A 25,150-nucleotide genomic window follows, 5' to 3' on the forward strand; every position below is an offset into this window, starting at 1 on the left:
ACGTCCCCATCGAAAGCCGTCACTCATGCGTATGAGTAATGACTACTTGTGCTTGATATGGCAGTGGTGTCAGATTACATACATGTATACATGGGGGCATTACCTTTAATCCTCCCGACACTAAAACATATCGTCCTTACGTCACCATCGAAAACCAATTACACCCTGGCATTGGGTCCTTTAATCCACATCTTTATTACGTCATCATTGAGAACTAGTTGTACCAGTTATACCCTGACGTCATATGCTGCTACGATACATACGCATCAAACGGGGCATACGCAAAGTAACCACAGTATACCGCTAATCAACTTACAAATTACATATACATAGAGGCATTTCCTTTAGTCCACCCGACACTGTACTTGCACGCTCTACTTGCGCACTAGTAGGCCATTTATGGCCTACTTGTGTGCAACAAGCAAGTAGGCACACGACAGAGTGCAGTTCTAGTTGTAAATTGTAACCAGTCACAAAGCTCTACCGACATCTCAGCTGCAGGGTTCAATGAGCTAAAGTACACACTCATGGGTGGAAAAACATGTGCATTGCAAATTGCAATATTAGCTATTGTAATGATTATGATGCTATGAAATCCAAGAATGCTGGTCCATCAATGGTATCACCATAATTGGTTATAATGTGACATTACCTCTAATGGTGTTTATTATTCAGCTCACATGACACTGGTTGGTAATTGTGCTTGAGGAGGTACAAAAGACCATTACGTTTGCAATAGTGCCTTGACATGTGGGATTTGTGAACATTTTCTTGTCAGCTCTACTGTACCTCCCTGATGTTTTACATCTTGAGTCTGGTGCATATTTCCTACAATTCCATTCTCTTCTATTGTTGTTGCAGCATGGATGTTTTGGCTTTCAATACCAATGTTTATGATGGACCACTGCCATCTAGTGGAGAAAAAACGGTAATATTTTGAATAATTACCCACTGGGGAGAATTAGGAATAAGCTTGTCGTTTATTTGTATAAAAATCATGGCCAACATACAACTAATCTGAACCATACCCACACTGACAAGGAGAGTGGGGGAGAGATTTGGAAGTCTCAAAGCAAACGTAATATGGAGGATGCTGAATCTCCTATTTGAACTACATCAGGTGAATACAGTACATGTTTCCGGCCCCAGGCTCACTCTGGTCCTCATTAGCAGGCAGCAGCTGCATCTTGTCTGGGACATTCATTGAGGGAAAGGTCAGTCCGATGATGCCCAACGTAGCTGCCATGGCAAATTCAGCATAATTCCTGCCTAGATTGATTTCGGGCCATATGGGTATCTGCAAGTCAAATCGGTTGCTTGTGCATGAGCAGGTGTCAGCAATAACATCACAAGAGGCAGGTCAATGTTATGAATGTGCCCCTTTTGTACATTTTGAGAATGTGAAATCTGTTTTGGGGATGGAATGTTCCTTGCTAAAAATGATTTTTTCATAACAATGCATTGAGAGTATGTATTGTACACACCAGCACACGCACACGAGTAAAAAAGAACACACACACACACACACACACACACACACACACACACACACACCCCAATGTATTGTACACACAAGCACATGCGCACACACGCACGCAGGCATGCAGTCGCACACACACACACACACACACACACACACACACACACACACACACACACACACACACACACACACACACACACACACACACACACACACACACACACACACACACACACACACATGTTCTGCTGCACCTCAACAATAGGGGAGCGCCATAGTCAACCTCAGGATGTGAACCAATGATGTTCTGGTAACAATAATTAATTAGGTTACCACTGCTTCCTAGACAGACAGACAGACAGACAGACAGACAGACAGACAGACAAAGACAAGCAGATTATTATTATGATTTTTTTTTAACCAGGACAGTATAAAGAATGAAACTATTAATGACAAAATGGGCAAGACAGACGTACAGATCTTCGAAATGTCACCAAATTTGATTAGAAATGTTACAAGATCAAGAAGCCCTGTGTTCACGAAAACTAGATTGTTAATGTTTCAGTATCCAGTGAAGACAAACAGCACCACCCAATGGGAGGATACCATTTCAACAGAGTTACATTGCTGTGCACTTTGCACTGAGTTGCTTCATTTGAAAGCACCTGTTTTCCTGTTGTGAAATGGTTACATTGACAGTAACAAGACAAAAAGGGAACTTGCATGGTCATTGCTCAACTCAAAAGAAAGCAAATTAAGTTATCAGCATTTGTATCTGATTACCTGGGATGACAGGGCTTTACTGTGGCAGCCACAGTGAAAGCCCTGCGTGCGTGCGTGCAATTATTCTAGTGTATATTATTATTAAGACATTCAAGCTTTACCCCAGTATTGGACTCCATGGTGGACTCAACCCTAGACTCAATCCTCTGTGGTGGAGGATGTCCTGGAACATGAAAATAAACACATGAGCTGACTCAGCACCAAAGAAACCAACTAGGAAACAAAGTTGTTACAGAGGGTACAAGATCAGAGACCTAGGCGGACCACAAAGACTCGACCTCATCACTGGTCATCTAAATCTCAAGGCACGTCTGTATTCATAGTGAAGATTTTAGGGTATAATATCTGTATTGGGAAAGTTGTCTTTTTCCATACCGGTAGTTGTATTCATTGCAATAATATTACTGTGTGCTTGTCACAATATCCCAAGGCACTCCTGGTACAGTCCAGTGTGCCTCAGCACCATTTGAGCTTAGTGGTGCCTGGCCTTAGTCAAATAACTAGCAGAGTAGAGTAGAGCTTAGTGGTGCCTGGCCTTAGTCAAACTAACTAGCAGAGTAGAGTAGAGCTTAGTGGTGCCTGGCCTTAGTCAAACTAACTAGCAGAGTAGAGTAGAGCTTAGTGGTGCCTGGCCTTAGTCAAACTAACTAGCAGAGTAGAGTAGAGCTTAGTGGTGCCTGGCCTTAGTCAAACTAACTAGCAGAGTAGAGTAGAGCTTAGTGGTGCCTGGCCTTAGTCAAACTAATTAGCAGAGTAGAGTAGAGGCTGTACAGCAGTCTATACAATGTATACAATGAAGAAGAGATCACATTAGTCCAGTCCTGTCAACACTACATTGGTTACCAGAATAGATTTTAAAGCACTTTTATTTGTAAAGCACTTAATAACCTGACACCTTTGTATATTAAGGATTCCATACTTTTTTTTTATGTTCACACTAGAACACTCGGGTCTTCATCCACTCTTCTATTAAAATTACCCAAAGCTCAACATAAGAACACCGGTGAGGCCGCTTTCTGGGTCTATGGCCCCAAGTTGTGGAACACACTACCACTGCACCTTAAAAGGGCGACCTCCCTTGCTGTTTTTAAGAACGAGTTGAAAACTTATTTTTTTCAACTTGGCATTTGTTTAGATTTATCTTGTGTTCATATTCAATGTTCTGATACAAATTTCCTTACCATTTTTTATTTTTGTATTGCTATTTTTATTTGCTAATTTGTATATATTTTGTCTTGTATTGACCTGCTTTTTAGTTTTTCGGCATTCCGCTGCTTGTTATTTGTTTTATGTGAAGCACTTTGGGTTGCATTTTATGTATGAAAGGTGCTATATAAATAAAGTGTATTATTAATGTAAAAGCACCAGACTGGGCTGAGTGTGACAGCACATTGTTGGGCATTGACGTAATCCTAATCAATGCACAAAGGATAAATTGACCATTCCCTCACCCACTGAGGGGAGAGAGTCTCTGTCATAACAACATGAACCATCTTGCCTCTCTCTTCAATTACCTGAAACTAGAATTACTCTGAAAGAGCATTAGGACCCAATTATGCTGAAAGAACATGATGTTTGGGACTTTCCGTAAATAACTGAATTTCCTAATCGTAATATCTACTTTGTGATTAAATATACTGTGGCATGCATAGCAAGCAGCTTAATTTGAGAGTCTGGAAATAAAAGAGAAGTTTGATCCATAACCCTTGCTGTTGTCTGTCCAGTGCAGGCCTACTGAGCCCTGTTACAGCCATGTTTGTGTAGCTGGCAAACTGATAGACACAGTGACAACCCCAACAGCATGGTGAGAATATGGCCACCTCAAATGCCAACTAGGAAAACAAATTTCTCGTGTGGCCTCTTTGCCTCTGATTCACTGGAAGTGGAATTTGTTGTCTTCTGTGCGAAAGGGAGCAGTATAGGAAGTGAGTTGCAGTGGCTTAGCAGAGAGGAAGGGCACAAAGAGGGCATTGTCAGGGGTTGTCCTTGAGAAAGTATCACGATTTGTGGCCTCCTCCAAGCAATGACTGCGTCATTTGCGCTAACACAACACAATTGCAGACTCTCAGTCCCATGCCAGTCTCTCATACTGAACATACACAAGCTGCCATGCACACAAACATTCACACACTCACACAACATTATGCATTCTTAAAATTGTTTCTACATTGCCCAAAAAACAAAAGCAGTTGTTTTGGAAAGAACTACGCAACTTAAGCCATAGCAATTTAACCAGTAAGACAACCTGAGGGCGTCTTACTGAAGGGCGTTAATAAACTTAACTGAACTGAAATGAGGTCAGTGTCTTTATATATGGAGATCCAGGTAGTCAGCTCCACATATGGAGATCCATGTGTTGTACCAGCTTGGTTCATTTGCAAGTCTGAGTCGCGTCGCGGCAACCACAGTGGTTGGACTGACAACCATATATGGAGATCTAAGGGTCTCCATCATGTCACAAGGCGTGACCATATATGGGTGCATGATGTCACGAGGCGTGACCATATATGGAAGCGCGATGTCATGAGTTGTGACCATATATGGAGGCGTGGCATGGGTGACGCAATAAACAAACGGGAAATGCAGGTTTTCATAGTAAATACGACCTACCGTCGCAACAATATTCTGTCTTGGGAAGACTGGAAACATTGTCCAATTACCTTTGGCCAATGAATCAGCTGCTTTCCTGTCTTGGGTAATGTAGAGGGCAGTCATGAGGAAGAACAAACCGCCCAGGACTCCCACAAAGGGACAGAGAAGGAAGCTGTACTGTAGACTGCGGAACTTCCACTCGTACGTTTCAGGGTTGTACATACCTATAGCGTCAGATATCTAGAGAACAGCGTGAAACCAAAGAGGTAGCGGTCAGTGATATATATTGTAGATACAGCAACACTTGGTTTACCAAAGACATTACATTTGTCAGACAGTACATTGTCGCAACATATCCACTGTTACTGTTAGAATTCTGTTGAATTACAGAACACAACATACAGGGGTCAGAATATTGATGATTTCTCACCATTCCTATTAGGTAGGGACTCCCTGCATCACCCAAGAGATGCAACACCATAATCTGGAGCGCCTCGGCTGTGGCCCTTCTGGTTGGCACAACAACATACTGAAGAACACAGGCATTACATAATGATACAGTCAATCTATATATTCAAGCAGACTGCTGATTCTAGCCATCAATGCAAAACTCACCAGCAATATGTCGGCCAGTATGGGCCAGTTCAATGATAGCAGTGTCTCTCCAATGAAAATGAACACCTATAAAAACAGATGTGATTATGACATTAATCTATCTTATTTCCTCCAGCACTAAATGTTACCCTCAATGGCTGTTATAGAATACTGCAAATGGAAAAAGGGTGAATTCCTTACATAAGTGCCAGGGATGTTGATTGATGCCAAGAAGATGGCAAAAAAGAAACAAGGGGCTGATCCCAGCATGCCCACAGCACAGATGATTGGATCAACATTTGGCACTTTGTCCCTCAGGCACCTGGAAAATGTGGTTCCAAGACACACACCTAAAATGCCTGACACCACCGTGACGCCACCAAAGATGTAACTGTTCGGGGGAGATGAAGTGGATTGTTCCATTAAAATCCCTCACATTTGAACTAATTGATGTAAAGATGGGAGAGGTGGATCAAGGAACGCCCTGCTCGTACCTGTCTGAGTTGTCGCAGGGCTCCTGGGTGCAGGGCGGTCGGATTCCCTGTGTGACCTGAGCTCTGGACAGGAAGGTGGGCGTCCAGAAAGCTAGGGCTCCGGTAAAGAAGGCCATGGCTGTCACTCCCATTGTCGACCACACAAAACTCTTACTGGAGCATCAGAGGGACAATTAATACGTACAGTAAATAGGAGGATGTGAAGGCAAATCAGTGTCAATTTAATTTAGTGAAAGCAGTAGTGAACTGCTTACTTCTTCAGAAGGTATTTGATGTCTTCTAGGTATGAGCTCTGTCCTATGATTCCCTCTCCATTGGTTTCTGCTGCCCCTCTTGGTGGGTTGGGGCATAAGAAGATGAGCAGGACAACACCCACTACACCTAAAATGGGATTGACCTTATGACACAAATAATTGTATCACATATTGTGAGTGCCCAACCAGTTTATATAGAAGCAGATTTATGTAGTATTATTTTTAGATCTGAAACAGTCTACTATTATTTAATATGATGTTATGAATCTGTTTACCCTAAGAGCCCAACGCCAGTCCCCTGTGAGAGTGGCTATGGATGATCCCGTTATATATCCAAGACCACTAAGAAAAACAAAACGCACAGTTGTATAACCCCTTCCAAGTCCTAAACACTCCAAAGGGATTAATGAATACAAATTATACTGGCCATATCTGAAGGTGTCTAACCTGCCGACAGGAATGAAGATGTAGAAGGCAGCGATCATGATGGTCCTCTGACCTCCAGTGAAGAGGTCTCCAATGATGGTGGGAGCAATAGTGGAGTAGCTGGCTTCTCCTGTCCCGACCAGAGCTCTCATCAACACCAAGAACCAGAAATACTGAAAAGAACATGGAAGTTAAAGGATGGCACATATGTTGTCCAACTGACCCAAAAACATATATACGATATATACAAAAAGGACTTAAATTAATTAGATTATTTTTAAATCATCAATGGAATATGCCAAGAACAGACTGATTAGTGTGTAAATAATGAGCACTACTAGGTAGAAATCAAGAGAAAGGCTTTGATCTGTCATGTTGTACTAGTACACTACACACCATCTAGGTATATTTAAATGTATTCCATCCTTCCGTTTTGAACCTGTATGTATACTACATTTTCCCAAGTTAATATTTGGTCTTCTGTAGCTATGGGCCACCATAATGAATGTTCATTGTTTACTCATACGAACTGAACTGCTCTAATTTTTTGAGTAAAGCCGAAACCGCACCAATTCCACATACAACTACTTGCAACCATTATCCCCAATGGCTGTTGCAAGGAGTTGCATTGTTGCGGTTGATCTTAAAACTGTTTTGTTGCAAGGAGTTGTGACTAGTTGCATTGGTGTGGTTTGGGCTGAAAGCATAACATAATTCTAAGCAGAAGCAGCAGTGTTACCCTAGATTAGAATGTCATTTAAATGGAAAGATCAAACAAATGGCAGATGAATGGTGCTTCTGTTCTTGAACAGTACATGTGTACGCACTAAATTCTTGAGGTTTCAATTACCGACTCGCTGACAAAGGAGCTGCTCAAGGTAGTCACAAGCCACACACTCAGGCCAACAATCATGATAACCTTCCGGTTGTAGCGGTCCCCAAGGTAGCCAAACAGAGGAGCCAAAAAAATGAAACTGCAGATGAAAACTGTAAGTATGTTAATATTTTATGCAAACTATCTCTGAGATATGTCTATCTCATAATTTGACATGCAGAATCATTCACTTGCAACATGTTGCCACAGATTGATTGCAACCAAGCACACACTCCAAACTAACAATGATTAAATGTATCGGCCTACAGTATGTATCAGAAGACATACCACCTAACTTCACATTTTGGCTTAGCAAGAGTAGAGGTAAAGTTTCAATACAAATAAATCATTTAAATAACAGAAGGTCATAGAATTTATTTGACATTCAAATACTATTAGCCTCTAAGATGGCTTGTAGGTGTTGGACCGATAAACCATAACCATTGCCATACAAATGTAACTTTTACATTCTATTATCATTCAAGCAATGCACGAGTGGAAACAGTAAAAAAGTGCTTGAGAATGTAGTTTTGCATTTGACTGCATTGTTATACCTGTCTGTAGAAGTCCAGATGTGCTGTCATTTATGTCAAAGAATTTCTGTATGTTGAGAAGGACTCCTTCATGAAAATAAAGATTCAAAACATCATGTTAAGTCTGAGCGACGCTGGTGCGCAATAAAGTATAATAAGTATAAATCACCATCAAACAAGAGGTTATTATGCATACAGAACACTGTGGATGACTGTAAAGAAGAGGGGATCATTCAACCTGCTATTGTGTATCGATCCATGTAGTTGAGCAAGTTGACATAACAGAGCACAGCCACTGCTATATACGAGCGCACAGGTGATACGACTGGTTTCACCTCTGTGGCTGGTAGAAGTGAGGAATGGCTATTAACAATGGAACCGTAGCGTGGAGTAGGGCTGTGACTGTTACTCAGATGGGCTGTCCCTCCATCCTGCTGCAGCATCACTGGTCCATTCGACTCCATTGTACCAGGCTTTTATTCACCTGCAAGCAGAATATGTTGAACAGTGGTTGGTTATGCATAGAAGGTAGACCTTTATTAATTCTGTCTGAATTTCAGTTTAATCTACACCAAGCTAGTTAATGGCTGCTCAGGTGATGGATTGTGGGGTGAACTGGTGACCATCTGATTTCTACCCACTAAACTATGGCCGCTCCTAAATATATGCTATATACGGTATATAATATTATATATTACTTTAGATGTAGGCTATCATTTTTCTAACCTCAGAGCTGGGATTTGATTGTGACCTGTGTGTTGTAAACAAGTCTAACCCTAACCTGCTAAACATTACTTTTTATTTATTTTTTGTTTTTATTGCGGCTTTCGCCTTTATTTAATATTTTTTATAGAGGGACAGACAGTAGGCTGACAGGAAATGGGGGAGAGAGATGGGGGGGTGACATGCAGTAAAGGCACACTGCCAGACTCGGACTACCGGCCAAAGTGCCTGGACCACTGAGCCACAGCCCAGGCCTAAACATGACATTTTGATTGAGTTATTTATGAATACCATAGAGTGGGGATTCTGGGGAAGTACACACACGCACGCGCACACGCACGCACACACACACACACACACACACACGCACAGTCGCGGACAGTTGTGGACAGCTAGACCTGTCACTTTGAACTCAATAATCATGTATATAGTATACAGCACTCAAGTTGAAACATTGTTGGCTGTTTTGCAACTTGACCATGGGATGTTTTGACACCCGCAAAAACGATATCACTCAGGGTTTGTAGTTAAAGATTTGTTGTGGTGAAGGTTTTGAGCCACAGTGAAAAATGGCAAGCTACAGGTCACCCCAGTAGTTAACCCGGAGAGTGCGTTGACCACATAATTGCTACATCTCTGTTTTTCCAGCTGGAGATCAGTGCTGCATAGCCTTCCATCTCTCTGCCCTCAATTCCTTGTCTTGTTACAATGCTAGAGTACATCTATCTAAATCTTAATACAGCAAACACTGCCCAGACAATAAACAAACAAACAAACAAACATATTTAATAATTAATTAATTAATTAATAACAAATAAATACATGAATATACATACGGTGAGACGGGTGACATAATTCAAGGAAAACAAGTGGAGGATGTTGAGTGCGAGTGTGTGTGTGTGTGTGTGTGTGTGTGTGTGTGTGAGCGAGCGTCGCTGATCGAGATCATGGTGTGGCGTTACTGACCTGCCTCACTCTCTAATATTGTTATCTATAAGTTACTATGTGTGCAATTTATGAGGGGAAAAACCTGCAAAAAGCGTTCAGTGGCAAAGCTGCACAGGCTGGTTTCTTGTGCGCGTGTTATTCCACAGGCATTTTTCAGGCTTTCATAGGCTGTGATCTTCTTCCGAGGGGACATACATGCAGTAAATACATACTGTATTCATACATACATAATAATAATGATGAATCCTGTTCTAGGCCTACTGTGACGCCATATAAAAGGAGTATTGGGACTGGATGTACACAAGTAATATCAATGAGAAAGAAAGAAAAAGCTCTATGCTACACAGTATAATCAGTCTACAGTAAGATGCTGTAGGCCTACATAATTGACTACAGTCCCAGCTGCCCACAGTGATGTGTGGCAGCCTGGGTATTATTAACAGACTAACCCTCCTATCTGTGAACAAAATATCCTGGGATTGAATGGGTGAATTTCATGAAACTACAGTGAGTGTACATGAAGTGTATGCTGTATACTATTATAGAGGTCTGCTTTTCTTTGTTTTGTTATCATGTTGCTATGCTGCTGCATATGTCCCAAGGAGCCAAAACAAAAGTAACTAATTTTTTATTACAGTATACACAAGACATTTGAATCCTTCAACCCTATGAAAAATCTAAATGTTTTTTCACAACAATGTTTAGCAAATGAATACCTCATTTTAAACACAGCCCCTTGCTCTGTGTATACTGAATGGTTTCTGGAATGTCTTCTTATGGTGTGTAGTCAATGCATTCAGCCCAGTTTGGAGAGTCCATTGCATTGCCTGTTGCCAATGCAATTGAAATGCAGCTATTAGTTTCACTTTCAATTTCTTTGCAAGCAAATGGTCTATACTCAATCGTTGACTCACATTGAGTTTGAAGCTGTCTATCATATTATGTGGTTCTGGCAGTGTTTCAATATCAACACTATATCTAATAACATATGTATTGTCTCAAAATAAAACTTAAGTCAAAACCAGCCTTACCTACAAGTTAATGAAGTCTTGACGTGATGTCCTATTCACCACATCCCATATTAGTATAGTTCTCAGTGATTAAGGTAACTCACACTATACCAGGCTTGAAGAGGTCCAACAGAGATCTATCTCCCTGGGACTCTAATATGCTCTGTGTCATATTAGGTTAGCAAAGGGACCAGCCCCTTTCTGGGCTGGTCATGCGCTTTCACACAGATCACCCATGTGATGTAATGTTGTACACTTCGTCTGTCTTCTTCTTCTTTTAACTCTTTGTGCAATGTCCCTGGCCACTAGTCGTATGCCCTTAATCAATACTGTTTCTACAGTATACTTATTGGTGTGTAATTTGTTCTGCTATGTACAATAACTTCTTTTTTTAAGTCTTTCCATGTCTTTGAAATGACCACTTCCCTAAGATAACCTACAGTAGGCCTATAACTTGTCACCGTTTTGCAGTAAATGCAAAGAATAATAGGTGCTATAATCAAATTATGTCAATATTCTCACTCATACTTCTTGGGTGTGAAAATAAATGTTGGCATGTGTCTGAAATTATACACATCAAATTAAGATCAATGTGTCTGTCAACTTGGGACGCTGACCATGTTGGATCATACATTCAGTATTCATACACCAAGCCACCAACATTCAGTAATGGATAAGGGATTTCAAAATCGTCACCGTCCTAATAAAGTTTTTCAAGTTTCTCACAAAATTAACCAAATAAATACCGGTATATGATATATCTTAATCATTTCACAGTTTATTACAATATATGACTATTGACATACATAAGTCTATTATATATAACATAAGAGGGTTAAATTACAAACACTAGAGCGGTGCCACTGGTCATCATTCATGACAGTCTTGATGATGAACGCATTCGCAAACTGTACACCCGGCACAGTAGAGGGCGCTACACGCTATATACTTAGAACTGTAGTCAAATTCACATCATGTAGAAGAAGGATGACGAGCTTGTTGCTAAACATAAACGGAAGAGAGGATACTGTTTATTGAACGTTAAGTTAACGCTGCCGTGTCGACATATTCACATTGAACATATCTGTGTTAAAGGTAGCTGAAACATGACGGAGCCCCAGTCGGTGTTGTTACTAAGAAGACAGCTGGCAGGTAATATAAACCCGTTATTGACAAATGCATATCGGCTAACAGATAGCCAAGCTAACCAGCTAGCGTGATGCTAACGTTAGCTTTGATTCAAGTGATGCCGCTGGCTGGCGCAAAAACTATTTTCTGTGAACCAGAAAGTCCTACTGTGTAACGTTTCATGACATTGCAAGTATTGTAAACGGATTATAATTGTAAATCAACTTTACTGACATGTCCTGTTGTCATATAAACTGTAACTTAGACCCGTTTGCTGTGTCTGTGTAGAGAGATAAGTTGTTTGTTAATGCTGCACTACAGTGTCTGCACACCGAACCGCTGTCAGAGATATCAGCTAACCTGGGCTGTTTATGTACACCTGGCGAGTAGCCCTCCAAGCAGAACCCAATGGTACTGAAGTTTCTGACATTTTTTAGACCCAGACCATGGGGTCCTGTTCCAGCAGTATCCTGCCACCTGGTACGCGGACATACATAAAACATAAACAACGTGGATAACGCCTGTCTGCGCTCTTTGACGACTTTTTTTCGTGTGAGGGCTTCTGAATGTGTGAAGTATAAGTACCCATACATGCCGCTGCGAATATCTCCTGTGGCGCGGAAGCCGTTAAGTATTTTTAATCTTTGTTTGACCGATTTGGTCGCTTTGATTCTTCTCTTCCTTCCTTGTTTATTGACACCTCATTGTACCGCCTATCTGGCTAGCTAGTGGCGCTATAGCTATGACAGAGCAGATCAGAGGCAGGGACGTAGCCGGCACAAGCCAACCGCACACCGGGAGGCGGTACAATAAACGGTAAACAAACAAGAAGAAATAAAGCGACCAAATCGGTCAAACATCGGTTAAAATTAAAAATACTTAACGGCTTCCGCGCCACAGGAGATATTCGCAGCGGTTTGTATAGGTACTTATAGTTCACGAATTCAGAAGCCCTCAAAGGAAAACAGGCCGTCAAACGCCGCAGATACGATGTTACGGAGCATATTTATGTCCGCGTTCCAAAATTCCCATACGAAAATATAGTTATGAACAGGGACCCTACAATAAAGCGACATCCAAATTTCAAAAAAGCTTTATGGAGGGTTCCGAGAGGGGCTAACCTGGCGAGTTAAATGACACCAGACAGTTAGATAGAAATGTATGTCCTCTGGCTCCTCTGCTAAAAGGTAAACTGGACTGCTTCGTTGTTAAACCAACTAATGATTTAGCCTAGCCAAGTGACTCACCGTTGTTGTCAAGCTACATGGCTAACGTTATCAAGAATCACATTCTGTCCCATGGCTGTTTCTTAGATAGTGTCAGCTGCGCATACCGTAGTTCTCAATAACTTAAACACAAAAAACTGTTCTGAAAAACACATGAGCAGCAGTAAGAGCATCATCCTCATCAGCAACGCTGACCCAGTGCCAGCCCTGAGCAATTTGGTTCCCTAGGCAGGATTTTCCTGGAATTTCACAGGAATCAACGGGTGATCGGACTAACCAGCCATGGTCTAAAACTGCTACGAGCTGGCTACTGGAATGCTTTTCCAGACTCTAATAGATTATAACAATGCCCAACTCAAAAAGGAAAAACCTCGCACAGTAGGGGAGGGGTAAGAAAAGCCCTGCTAAGTAAGGGAGGAGATGGGAAGGCGATAATAGTCACAGCCACATACTTATACGGGCTGGGATGGTACCGGTCAGCAGGAGGAGTAGGATGAAGCCGACGGGGGCTCCTCACTGGTAGGTGAGTCAGTAGGATACAACAGCAGTGACAACACAGAAATGTGTGCAGAGAGGAATCAATTGGCATAACGACTAAATTGGGGAGGAAAAGGGGTAAAAATAAGTCTTAAATCTAACTTGCCTAAACATGCTGAGAGTGAGACCCTACAATATTAGTTTCTGCGAATGTTAATTTGTGCTGCGCTGCCTCAATCCACTGGATTTCACCTTGTTGGACCCTGGTAGTTTTTTTTAGCAATCTTACCATAGTGAATGTGGGTCCCTCTGGCCCCTCCCCATGGGTACACTACACGACATTTAGCAGGAGATCTATGAACTTTCTCAGTGTAGACGATGTGTATAGTATACTGTGTGTATGTGTAGCCTAGTGACTAGGCAGTACACACTTGTACACGTACAGTGCACTAGACCCTAGTGCCTACTCACCCCTTACAGTAGGTGTCATAGCTACCTCGCTGACCACAGAGCTCTGCTCTAGCCGGCTCACTCTGACTGAGCCAGAGTGTGGGTCCATTTCAGCTCACGCTCATAGTTTCGTTCAATGCAGGCGTAAGCAAGGCGTCTATTCTCTGTCCTAGGCATGTTGGAACATCATTCAAACATGCAGCTTCTAGTGGACTCTGAGTCAGTTAGACCCCATGATCTACTACACCTTGCTTTTAAAATGTAAGCCTAATCTGTATCTGCTATCTGGATATTAATTTATATATTTATAATATTACTTGCGCAAGCAGAGCGCACAAGTATTGTGGTCGGCTGGACAATATGTACGTATGGTATGCGTGGTAGATGTATATATACTGGATGTTGATGGTGACGTAATTAAGATATGTTTCAATGTCGGCGAATCGAGTTATACCTGCCTTTTGATGGTGACGTAATTAAGACATCAGATTACATACATGTATACTTTTTTTCCACCCGACATTGAAACGTTTAGTGGGTCGAACCAGTTATAACCCGACATTGACACATATCTTAATTACGTCACCATCAACATCCAGTATATATACCTACCACTCTGGCTCCTCTGCTAAAAGGTAAACTGGACTGCTTCGTTGTTAAACCAACTAATGATTTAGCCTAGCCAAGTGACTCACCGTTGTTGTCAAGCTACATGGCTAACGTTATCAAGAATCACATTCTGTCCCATGGCTGTTTCTTAGATAGTGTCAGCTGCGCATACCGTAGTTCTCAATAACTTAAACACAAAAAACTGTTCTGAAAAACACATGAGCAGCAGCAGTAAGAGCATCATCCTCATCAGCAACGCTGACCCAGTGCCAGCCCTGAGCAATTTGGTTCCCTAGGCAGGATTTTCCTGGAATTTCACAGGAATCAACGGGTGATCGGACTAACCAGCCATGGTCTAAAACTGCTACGAGCTGGCTACTGGAATGCTTTTCCAGACTCTAATAGATTATAACAATGCCCAACTCAAAAAGGAAAAACCTTGCACAGTAGGGGAGGGGTAAGAAAAGCCCTGCTAAGTAAGGGAGGAGATAGGAAGGCGATAATAGTCACAGCCACATACTTATACGGGCTGGGATGGTACCGGTCAGCAGGAGGAGTAGGATGAAGCCGACGGGGGCTCCTCACTGGTAGGTGAGTCAGTAGGATACAACAGCAGTGACAACACAGAAATGTGTGCCGAGAGGAATCAATTGGCATAACGACTAAATTGGGGAGGAAAAGGGGTAAAAAGAAGTCTTAAATCTAACTTGCCTAAACATGCTGAGAGTGAGACCCTACAATATTAGTTTCTGCGAATGTTAATTTGTGCTGCGCTGCCTCAATCCACTGGATTTCACCTTGTTGGACCCTGGTAGTTTTTTTTAGCAATCTTACCATAGTGAATGTGGGTCCCTCTGGCCCTTCCCCATGGGTACACTACACGACATTTAGCAGGAGATCTATGAACTTTCTCAGTGTAGACGATGTGTATAGTATACTGTGTGTATGTGTAGCCTAGTGACTAGGCAGTACACACTTGTACACGTACAGTGCACTAGACCCTAGTGCCTACTCACCCCTTACAGTAGGTGTCATAGCTACCTCGCTGACCACAGAGCTCTGCTCTAGCCGGCTCACTCTGACTGAGCCAGAGTGTGGGTCCATTTCAGCTCACGCTCATAGTTTCGTTCAATGCAGGCGTAAGCAAGGCGTCTATTCTCTGTCCTAGGCATGTTGGAACATCATTCAAACATGCAGCTTCTAGTGGACTCTGAGTCAGTTAGACCCCATGATCTACTACACCTTGCTTTTAAAATGTAAGCCTAATCTGTATCTGCTATCTGGATATTAATTTATATATTTATAATATTACTTGCGCAAGCAGAGCGCACAAGTATTGTGGTCGGCTGGACAATATGTACGTATGGTATGCGTGGTAGGTGTATATATACTGGATGTTGATGGTGACGTAATTAAGATATGTTTCAATGTCGGCGAATCGAGTTATACCTGCCTTTTGATGGTGACGTAATTAAGACATCAGATTACATACATGTATACTTTTTTTCCACCCGACATTGAAACGTTTAGTGGGTCGAACCAGTTATAACCCGACATTGACACATATCTTAATTACGTCACCATCAACATCCAGTATATATACCTACCACGCATACCGTACATACATACGCCAGCCGACCACAGTATAGTACTTTCACCTTACATACATGTCATGTATACATACATACGTTACCTGTTACCCAACCAATATTGAAACATATCGTAATTACGTCACCATCAACATCCAGTTATATAATACGTTTCTTTAAAGGTTTATTACTTGCGTAAGCAGAGCGCACAAGTAATAGTTTTCGTCCAGTGCTTCAATGCGTATGTCGCCGTTTGATGTGTATGCGCCGTGCCAGCATATGACGTAATGACTACTTGTGCTTGATATGGCGGTGTCAGATTACATACATGTATACATAGGCCAGGGGCATTACCTTTAATCCTCCCGACACTAAAACATATTAATTACAACATTACGTAATTGATTGTTGTTAATTACGTAACGAAATAATGAATTTGAAATGCTTGAATAGAATTACCTTCATGTTCTTCAACAGATCTCAAAATAGTGTCAGACAGGTAAATACCTTTCAAGTAAGTCGTAGAGCTGTATTCTAGAGAGCCAGGACAAATCATCAGCATATTCCTGAGCAGACAGTTTGTAGCAGTCGACAGTACTTGCGTGCTCTGCTTGCGCACTAGTAGGCCATTTATGGCCTACTTGTGTGCAACAAGCAAGTAGGCACTCGACAGAGTGCAGTTCTAGTTTGTTTTAGTATTTAATTTCAACTTCAGTTGGCACTTGACAGAGTGCAGTTCTAGTTAGTTTTAGGTGATAAGGTGACCACCGAAAACTGCATGACGTCACGCCGTGGTGGTCAAACACATTTATCTGTTTTTACTAATAACAATTTTAGTTGCCACCATATTACCTAAAACTGGAGTATGAATAGGCCATAAGTCAGCCAAGTGTAAAAACAAGGCCCGTCGGGCAAGTACAAGTCAAGATCTACTTTCCCAAAGGTCATGCTCACAAAAGTAAATCGTATTAATGTTAAATCCAATCAATAACCGCAGAGTGAAATGTTAGAGAAATCCTAGGAAAGGGAGAAGACAGGATGAAGGCTGTGACTCAGAGCCTTGATTAGGCATCCCTAACAGCCATGCCACCATTAATTAATTGTTGAATATGAGACTGTGGTAGTCATAACCTAATAACATTAAGCCTTATCCAATCCAATTTGTGTAGATAATTAGTCACGTGCATGGTACTGATGCAAATTGCTGTCTACAGTTTGATGCAATAGAATAGTTCCACTACACATATGCATGTATGTAGAAAGCTGTGGACAGTTGGACACATGTAACAACAACACATGCTACTGGATAAAAAAAAGGAAAACATCACGTTGCTGGATACAAAAACGTCACATTTGGCATGTTTAAAGATAGCTGGGGCAAAATGTGTTAGAATTGTGCACTTGGTGACAAGTTTTAGATTTTTGGCATGGTTTTAGGTATGGCCCCCTAGTGGTCTGTTTGCAATGAATCCAATGTAAAATATACTGCCTATTAACATTGGATTCATTGCAAACGGACCACTAGCGGGGCGAGCCTAACTATAGAGCGCCAAAGTCCTGACGTCACTTGCTCATCCCCTGGTTCTGCCTGGTTCACGGAAGTAATTTCTCTATGGGAGAATAACATGGGGTTATCTTAAAATCGTTTCATATAAGCATTGTGGTCCAAAAATGAACAAGCTATCTCTGCGTTATTGTCAGCGAGGTGTCGCTGTATCGTTTGCAACAGTCAGTTATTCATATATGATTGACATTTTCTAGCGAAAATTTAACTAATTCAGTAGCAGTAACAATATCGTTTTCTCTCAGTCAGTTGATTCTTCATATCCATATGAGTGAAACGGCCGGGATGACATGTTTATTTTTAAAACACATTTATTATGAGGCGATCTGTAAAATCCCCCTATTGGGATTACAATGCAAATAAAAAGTACACGAACCCGTGGATTTGCGCCCTCTACCGATATTGACGTCAAAAACCTCGGTGCTCTATATTGCCCAAAATAATCATATTTGAACAGGGGACCCCTGTCCTAACAAGCACTTGGAATGTAGGAGTTGAGGCATTCAATTTTGTTTGGTTCAACAGATAAATGTTGTGAAAATAGCTGATTTACAAGCTCACAGCACCTGTCAATCTACAAGCGTTGTGAGCTTGTAGATTGGCTCTTTCTTATATTGACAATTTGGCCAAAATTGTTTTTTATTGAACAGATTATATATTGTTACACAAACATTATGATATGAAATGCATTTATCTTTTATAGAAAACAAAAAAATTAAGAAAAAATACAAAGACAAAAAAAGAGAAATCCCTCAACCCTCCCAACCATACTGCTCAGTGACACCGCATACTATAGAATAAAATAGTAAGATGATAGAAAGCTCATGGAAAACATCTGAAAAGAAAATGGCGTACAGCCTGTCTATTAATTGTTTCTACTCAAGTAATGGACAAGGGGCAGCCAAACCTTATCAAATTGTCTCTCCCAATATTTGACTTTTCTTTTAATAGTATAGTGTTTTGATTACTTTTGAAGTAATGGTCTTTTTTCCATTTCAGGTATTAAAAGTCTGTCATCTGGGTGGGGACCTATCTATACTTACTTATACTGCATTTCTTTCCTTTTCCGTTCACCTCCTTCATAAAAGGGACAATGGATAGCCTAAAATCTAATAGCCCATAATACACTTACAAGCAGATCATTTATAACTGGATATGACTTTAACATGGGCATTTGAGGCATATACAAATTCCCTTGAGTAAAACTTTTCTCTCTGCAGAGCTGAACAAGAACCCTGTGGAGGGATTCTCAGCAGGCTTGATAGATGATAATGACCTCTACAGATGGGAAGTTTTAATCATTGGCCCTCCAGACACACTGTTGTAAGTCTACAATGTTTGTCTTTTCTCCAAAAGGGGAAACTAATTTGGTTTGAGACAGTATGTGTGTATATATATATATATATATATATGTATAATATATTTATTTTTTCATCTAATTGCATCTCATCTGCTGCTTGAATTTAACCCTTTGCTTTTTCCCCATTCACAGTGAAGGTGGTGTGTTTAAAGCACATCTGACTTTTCCCAAAGACTACCCTCTCAGGCCACCTAAAATGAAATTTATCACAGATATATGGCACCCCAATGGTATGTTCAAGAATAGTACACTGAATGAAATACATTTTCGTTTGTTGCGGGTCCTGTAACCAGTCTATAGGATATGAGGATGAACATAGTTTTCTATTTGGTAAAGAGAAGTCCAGTGTGCTTCAGCCTGTAGTAGAAGGTTATCCTCGCATCAGCAGACTTTCCACCAGTGTGGTCTGTGTTCCTAAATCGCCCATGTGAGATCCGGTCTAGGCGAGGTTTAGACTGGATGATAAAAACTAAAAAAGAAGGGCTTGCCGGTGCTCAACAGGGACAACTTGCATCAGCGAAAATAATACCTGGGCACTACAGGAGCGACTACCCAAATACAATACTGGAGTACTTGACTGGTCTCCACTCTCCACGTGTTTATTGTTTTGCAAGGATGACTGGTTTCGACTTTCCTCTTCCTCAGAGTCTCAACAGGAGAGAGGAGGGTATATACTGTATATATGCCCTCCCCCTTGATGTCCAATAACGTTAGTTACGTCACATATTTTATTTGGGTAGTCTCCTGAAGTGCCCCCAGGTACTATTATTTTGTCTGGTGATAGTTTTCCATTTTAACTTGTTTGCCTTATACCGGTGTGCCTATTCAACAGGGAGGTCAACGGGGTTGGATAGCATAGTCTACCTGCGTATGTTACAGTATGTTACAACCTCAGAGTGAAACTCCTCACTGCCAGGTGAAAAAAGGTGTTTTATGAGTACTAGTATAACTAGTAGGCTATCTATTCTACACCCTCCCTAAGACCAACAGTGGTACACTGTTCAAGGGTGCTTGGCATAATGGCTAAATTGGGGTATTCATTTGTGCAATTACAAATTGTGAATATCAAGATTGTTTTATGGCAAGTCAAAAAAACCTTAAACTAATTATTTTTTTATTTAAATTCTGTTTATCTTTAAACTAGTTCCAGCAGCATGCCCAATATTGAGCAAGGACTTTGTAATTGGTTTGACTTTCACTGTTTAATACATTTGAAAGGTTCCAACGATATCACATCAATGGCAAGTGGATAGACCTTGGCGTAGATATACAGTATTCATAGATACCGATTGGCTTATTGGCTCACAATCCACAGTTGCATACTTAGTGTATATTCAGACAAGTTTTATAATTAAATTATCCAGTACTGACAGAAGAGGTTTTTTCGAACACCATATCCTGCTTCATGATTAAAAAATAAATTATATATTTTTTTTCTTCCAGTTGACAAGAATGGAGATGTATGTATTTCTATTTTGCACGAGCCTGGGGAGGATAAGTACGGCTATGAGAAACCAGAGGAACGCTGGCTGCCCATCCATACAGTGGAAACCATTATGATTAGTGTTATCTCTATGCTTGCAGACCCAAATGGGGACTCGCCAGCAAACGTGGATGCTGCAGTAAGTACACAGCTCCTTTTGCAGAGAAAAATAAAGCAAAGGCTACCAACGGGCATAATGCCTGATTGCTTTTCATTTTAAACCTAAATGTTGGATGGAATGAATAGCCAAGACTGCCATAGCCCTCACTCACCTTTTCTCATTTCTTGTAAATTGTGTGTATTGAACCACAAGGGGAAAAACAACACACTTAAATTCTAGCACACATCAATAATTTACACAAAAAAGCTAGACCTACAAATGTACGAATGTAGTAATACCACACACACACACACACACACACACACACATTATCCACCTTTCATATCAGGCCCACAACCTCTCTTTCTCAAATTTCCTTCTGCAGAAAGAGTGGAGGGAGGACAGACATGGAGAATTCAAGAGGAAAGTTGCCCGTTGTGTACGGAAGAGCCAAGAGACTGCTTTTGAGTGATATTTAGCAAAGTTCTAGCTTCACGTTTTCAGGGTATGTGTTTATGGACTGGCTTTGACTTTGTTAACCCAGTCTTTGGTTTCAGAACTGAAATGTTAAAGAAGAAATGGTGTACATTATTTGTCTGATATAAGGGGCATAAGTGATATTTGTTTTGTTAAAAGAAGTGTAAATATTCTGATTATTCCACTATAGCTATGCTAATGCTATAGAGTTTGTTCAGTAGCAGGGGTACATCGGGACTCGGGATACCAATTTGATCACTCATACTGAGGATGAAGTGAATTAAATCAAAAATGATCAGACAAAATTGGAATTGGAACGACAATTAAAGCTAATATCTGATCTTTGGGGGTTACCTCTCCTGATTGGATAAAGTTGTTATCCTGTTTTGAAAATGTATTATGTTTACTAAAGAGAGATGGAGAGACCCTGTTACTGAACAAACACGCTATAGCTGTTAATACTATTGGCATATAGAGATTTAACTTTACTATAGCTAACACGTATCCTGTACTGTAAAGTAGGTTTACAAGAGGCCATGGCTCAGTGCCTTAAAAGCCCAAAGCTGTGATACAATATAAGATGGCTTTTTGTGTACACTTTTATTAAGAAGGAAAACATAGCTTTTTTTGATCCTGTGGGGAGCTGTTGGGGATAAAGTGTCTTGCTCAAGGGTCTGAGTCAGACAGCCTCTATTCTACACCAGCTATGGCCACCTCGGGTTAGCAACTCATTCTGAATTGCAAGTTGACTGTGTTATAATTGAGAAGAAAACAACAAAATCAAGATGTATGTATGTGGTTCACTACTTTTCATAGACATTGAAATTGTATTTTTTGTCTTCACCAGGTCTTCAATTGAAAATCAACATGGCACTGTTTTGCTGCACTCTTCCACTCTTTGGCCAGGCCTTCCCCTGACTTGGGTAGGAACAGGTTGGCTACAATAGGCTGCAATAGAACATAACAGTGGCTACAATGACTGACAGAAACTCGCCAAGCAAGTGCCAACTCAATAACAACAAAAGATGGTAAAATGATTTTGGAAGTCTATGAACTGCTTCAACATTCAGGAAAATATTGTAAAGATCTGTATATAGCACAGACAACCGGATAATATATAAACTCACTTTCCATCCAGCAACACACTTAGACCAAATGAGTAGCGCTTGTTTAGGTAATGTTTTGATAGGTTTTAGTCAAATTTGCCCATTATCATCTCTAGTGTTTATTAATTCTGTTTAGATTGTTTTAACAGGAAGGCAGGGAAGAATCTGAAACTGTTGAAGAATCTCACTTCTATAGAGCAGGATTGGTTCTAGGAAGTTGTGAATGATATTAATGTGGAAAGGTAGTTGGTGGAATGCTGGTAGGTATATTGGAATACACAAAGCATGTCTGTTATGAGTTCTCACAGTCTCAGCACTTAACCTTGGTTATGGGTACATGGATGTTTCTTCATTATGGGTCTTAACTCTTCAGTTGCCTTTGGAAAGGGAACTTGCCCATCATTGCTCATGCATGCTTGAAAGTTTTTCCACATCTTTTTTCAAAAGTGCCTCCTGAAAAATGCTTGGCAACTCCACCCTGCATTTAACAAGAGTAAAAAAACAAATATCGGAAAAGTTGGAGAAATTGTTTAACACCTTGACAATTGTGTGTGTGAATTTATTTAACAGTCCAGTTCATGAGGATGATGTTTAATTAGAATATTGGTAATATGTTGGTGTAGCAATAACTCCCCTTTGTGTGAAGTGTACATGTCTTAATTTCATTTATATTGTGATAAAGGTTTGGTTGATTTGGGGTCTATTTCTCCAATGTTCTATTTTAGCATCATCTGTTTTTCCTTTATAAGGGATGCATGATATTTCGGTTTTGGCCAATTATTGCGCAATAATCTGTTTTGGTAATTGGGATGTACAGTTATGCCCGATGGGCTGACTACACGGACACATTCATAGAACAGTGTCTGTAAACTGCATATCTTCAGTGAATGCAGACACTTAACACACACATAATAATAATAATAAATAAGTATTGGTACTGAACATTTGTCATAGTATATACTAGACAAATGCCACTGGTGAAAGACTTGCCACGATATCTGTGTCGATTCGCCCATGGAAGTTATGGGATATTGACCAAAATCTTGACCTTGTGCATCCTTACCTTTTTGTGTTGCCCTAGGTAGGAATTGTTGTGCATGCTTTAACCTTAGTTTACTTTTCTCCCCTGAATGTTTGGATTTGGTTTGCGAATGTTAAGAGTGTTTGTGTATACAGTATGTATGCCCATGTTCTTTTTCCTCCCTTTCTCTCCTGATCCTCAATTATTTTCTTTTCATTTTTTGTCTATTTTGGACTATTACAGTTTTTGCCTAATGTACAAAGACAAAATACTGATGTATATTTTTCATGTTATGAAATTGTCACCTGTAGTGAGATCTTCTAAAATATGACTTTTTCAATATGTCTTGTGCATTTCATTGACCGGTATTTTGGATGATGCAGGAATTGATGACTGAAACACAATGAGCAAGAATAATTCAGAGAAAATGCTATAATAATATAGCTTTTTACAGTCATAGATGGTAAAATATTGTCAGAGCTTACATGACGATTAATAAAATATACAGATTTATTTTGCAATGGTTCACTGACAGTCTCAACATATTAGGTTTAGAAGGGGCTATGCCTATGCATCTTTCAAGCCTGTGTCCTCCAGCATCTTAAATACTGGAAGAGTTTGACGGCAGCATGATGATAGAATTATGAGACTCAATTCAGTCGACAAATACATTTGTACATCAAATTTCTCAAATGGTCATGAAACGTGTTGTTTCCCACATTTCAGAACATGCACCTTGTATTTTTTAATAGTAGATTTTCAGGCCTCTGTCGCCTTCAAATCAAGTCCAAAATCTCAAATGGCAATGGTCACATGGTTATGGCCATTTGAAATGGCCTGTAAATAAATAGCAGATCTTCAGATCTATTGGCTATTTTCAGCAAAGAGGTTTGGTGTGTTACGTGTGTAGAGGGATAAGTACAGAGTGAAAAGTTTATTTACAGTTAAATTAGTCTGAAAATACACATTAACATGAATCCAACATGATAGTTCTGTCAAACAAGTATGAAGCTATCTATGAAACCTATGAAAAGGCTTATTCTGCAACACAATTTTATGTACAATATTGTAGGCTCGAACATAGCATGTTTTGTTGTGATATTTAACCCACTATTCTTTAAACCCCCAAACACAACAAATACAATGAGTTTATTATGAGCTAAAATGAAATATAGTGTATAATGTTCTATTTTTTTTAACAGTACTTACTTTACTTACGCCTATAGCCCAACTTTGGGCATAGGCCACGAACAAGAGCTCTCCAGACCACGGTCCTGGGCCATCTTCTCCAGCTGTCCCCATGTGTGGCCAGATCTCTTCACATTTTAACAGTAGGCTACTATATATTTTTCTATAATTAGTGTGCAACCAGACTATAGTAATTGCAATACTTCTTATGCTAGAGAACCCTAAACTTTGACGCACTACAGCTTCATCGGGAATCGTGTGCTTTCTCATTGCTAAAAGAAATGTATAATTTAATTGATATTAATTTAATTATATCAATGGTGCACATTGCACAGTCCCTAGTGCCCACCTGTCTTGTATTCGCTCTGAATATCCTCTGGAGAGGTTTACCTTCACATCATTTGAACATGATTAGCACAGTAGGCTACTAGGCTTATGACTAATGAGAAACACATAATTGTCTAATAAAATAATAAATCCATATTCTAATATAGGATCTTTTCCACAGGTCTGTGCAGAGAGCACTGAGGGGGAAGGGGCCCAAACCCAAGAACATTTTGGGGGTGGTCTTTTTTATGGGTTCAGTCCCTTGTGCCATTTCACATCAGTCATTTAGTGGGCCTACATTGGATGTCTTATGCTAATTGAGCAAGATGTT

The 25,150-nt window shown here is 40.4% G+C and overlaps 2 protein-coding genes across 3 annotated transcripts; one reads left to right on the forward strand and one right to left on the reverse strand.

The window, feature by feature from the left end:
- Positions 1–1,617: 1,617 nt before the first annotated feature.
- spns3 (SPNS lysolipid transporter 3, sphingosine-1-phosphate (putative)) lies at positions 1,618–10,872 on the reverse strand. 2 transcript variants are annotated; one of them, XM_083789862.1, is made up of 14 exons: positions 10,740–10,872; positions 8,272–8,517; positions 8,055–8,120; positions 7,477–7,613; positions 6,648–6,799; positions 6,476–6,542; positions 6,201–6,343; positions 5,947–6,099; positions 5,654–5,843; positions 5,474–5,539; positions 5,289–5,387; positions 4,927–5,098; positions 2,368–2,429; positions 1,618–1,825 (listed from the first exon to the last, which is right to left on the reverse strand). In XM_083789862.1, exons 2-14 carry the CDS (start codon positions 8,495–8,497, stop codon positions 1,808–1,810), a joined length of 1,551 nt encoding a protein of 516 aa, XP_083645988.1. In that variant the 5' UTR covers positions 8,498–8,517; positions 10,740–10,872; the 3' UTR covers positions 1,618–1,807. The 2 variants fall into 2 exon arrangements, with proteins under 2 accessions (XP_083645988.1, XP_083645989.1); XM_083789863.1 differs by having other exon boundaries at positions 10,736–10,855.
- An 826-nt stretch (positions 10,873–11,698) lies between these two features.
- Positions 11,699–23,649, forward strand: ube2g1a (ubiquitin-conjugating enzyme E2G 1a). Its single transcript, XM_083766113.1, has 6 exons — positions 11,699–11,866; positions 18,978–19,080; positions 19,250–19,347; positions 20,561–20,739; positions 21,086–21,205; positions 22,025–23,649. Exons 1-5 carry the CDS (start codon positions 11,821–11,823, stop codon positions 21,170–21,172), a joined length of 513 nt encoding a protein of 170 aa, XP_083622239.1. The 5' UTR covers positions 11,699–11,820; the 3' UTR covers positions 21,173–21,205; positions 22,025–23,649.
- Positions 23,650–25,150: the final 1,501 nt, after the last annotated feature.

The sequence above is a fragment of the Protomyctophum parallelum genome (assembly GCF_964188405.1).
Source record: "Protomyctophum parallelum genome assembly, chromosome: 1".
Classification (NCBI taxonomy): Eukaryota; Metazoa; Chordata; class Actinopteri; order Myctophiformes; family Myctophidae; genus Protomyctophum; species Protomyctophum parallelum.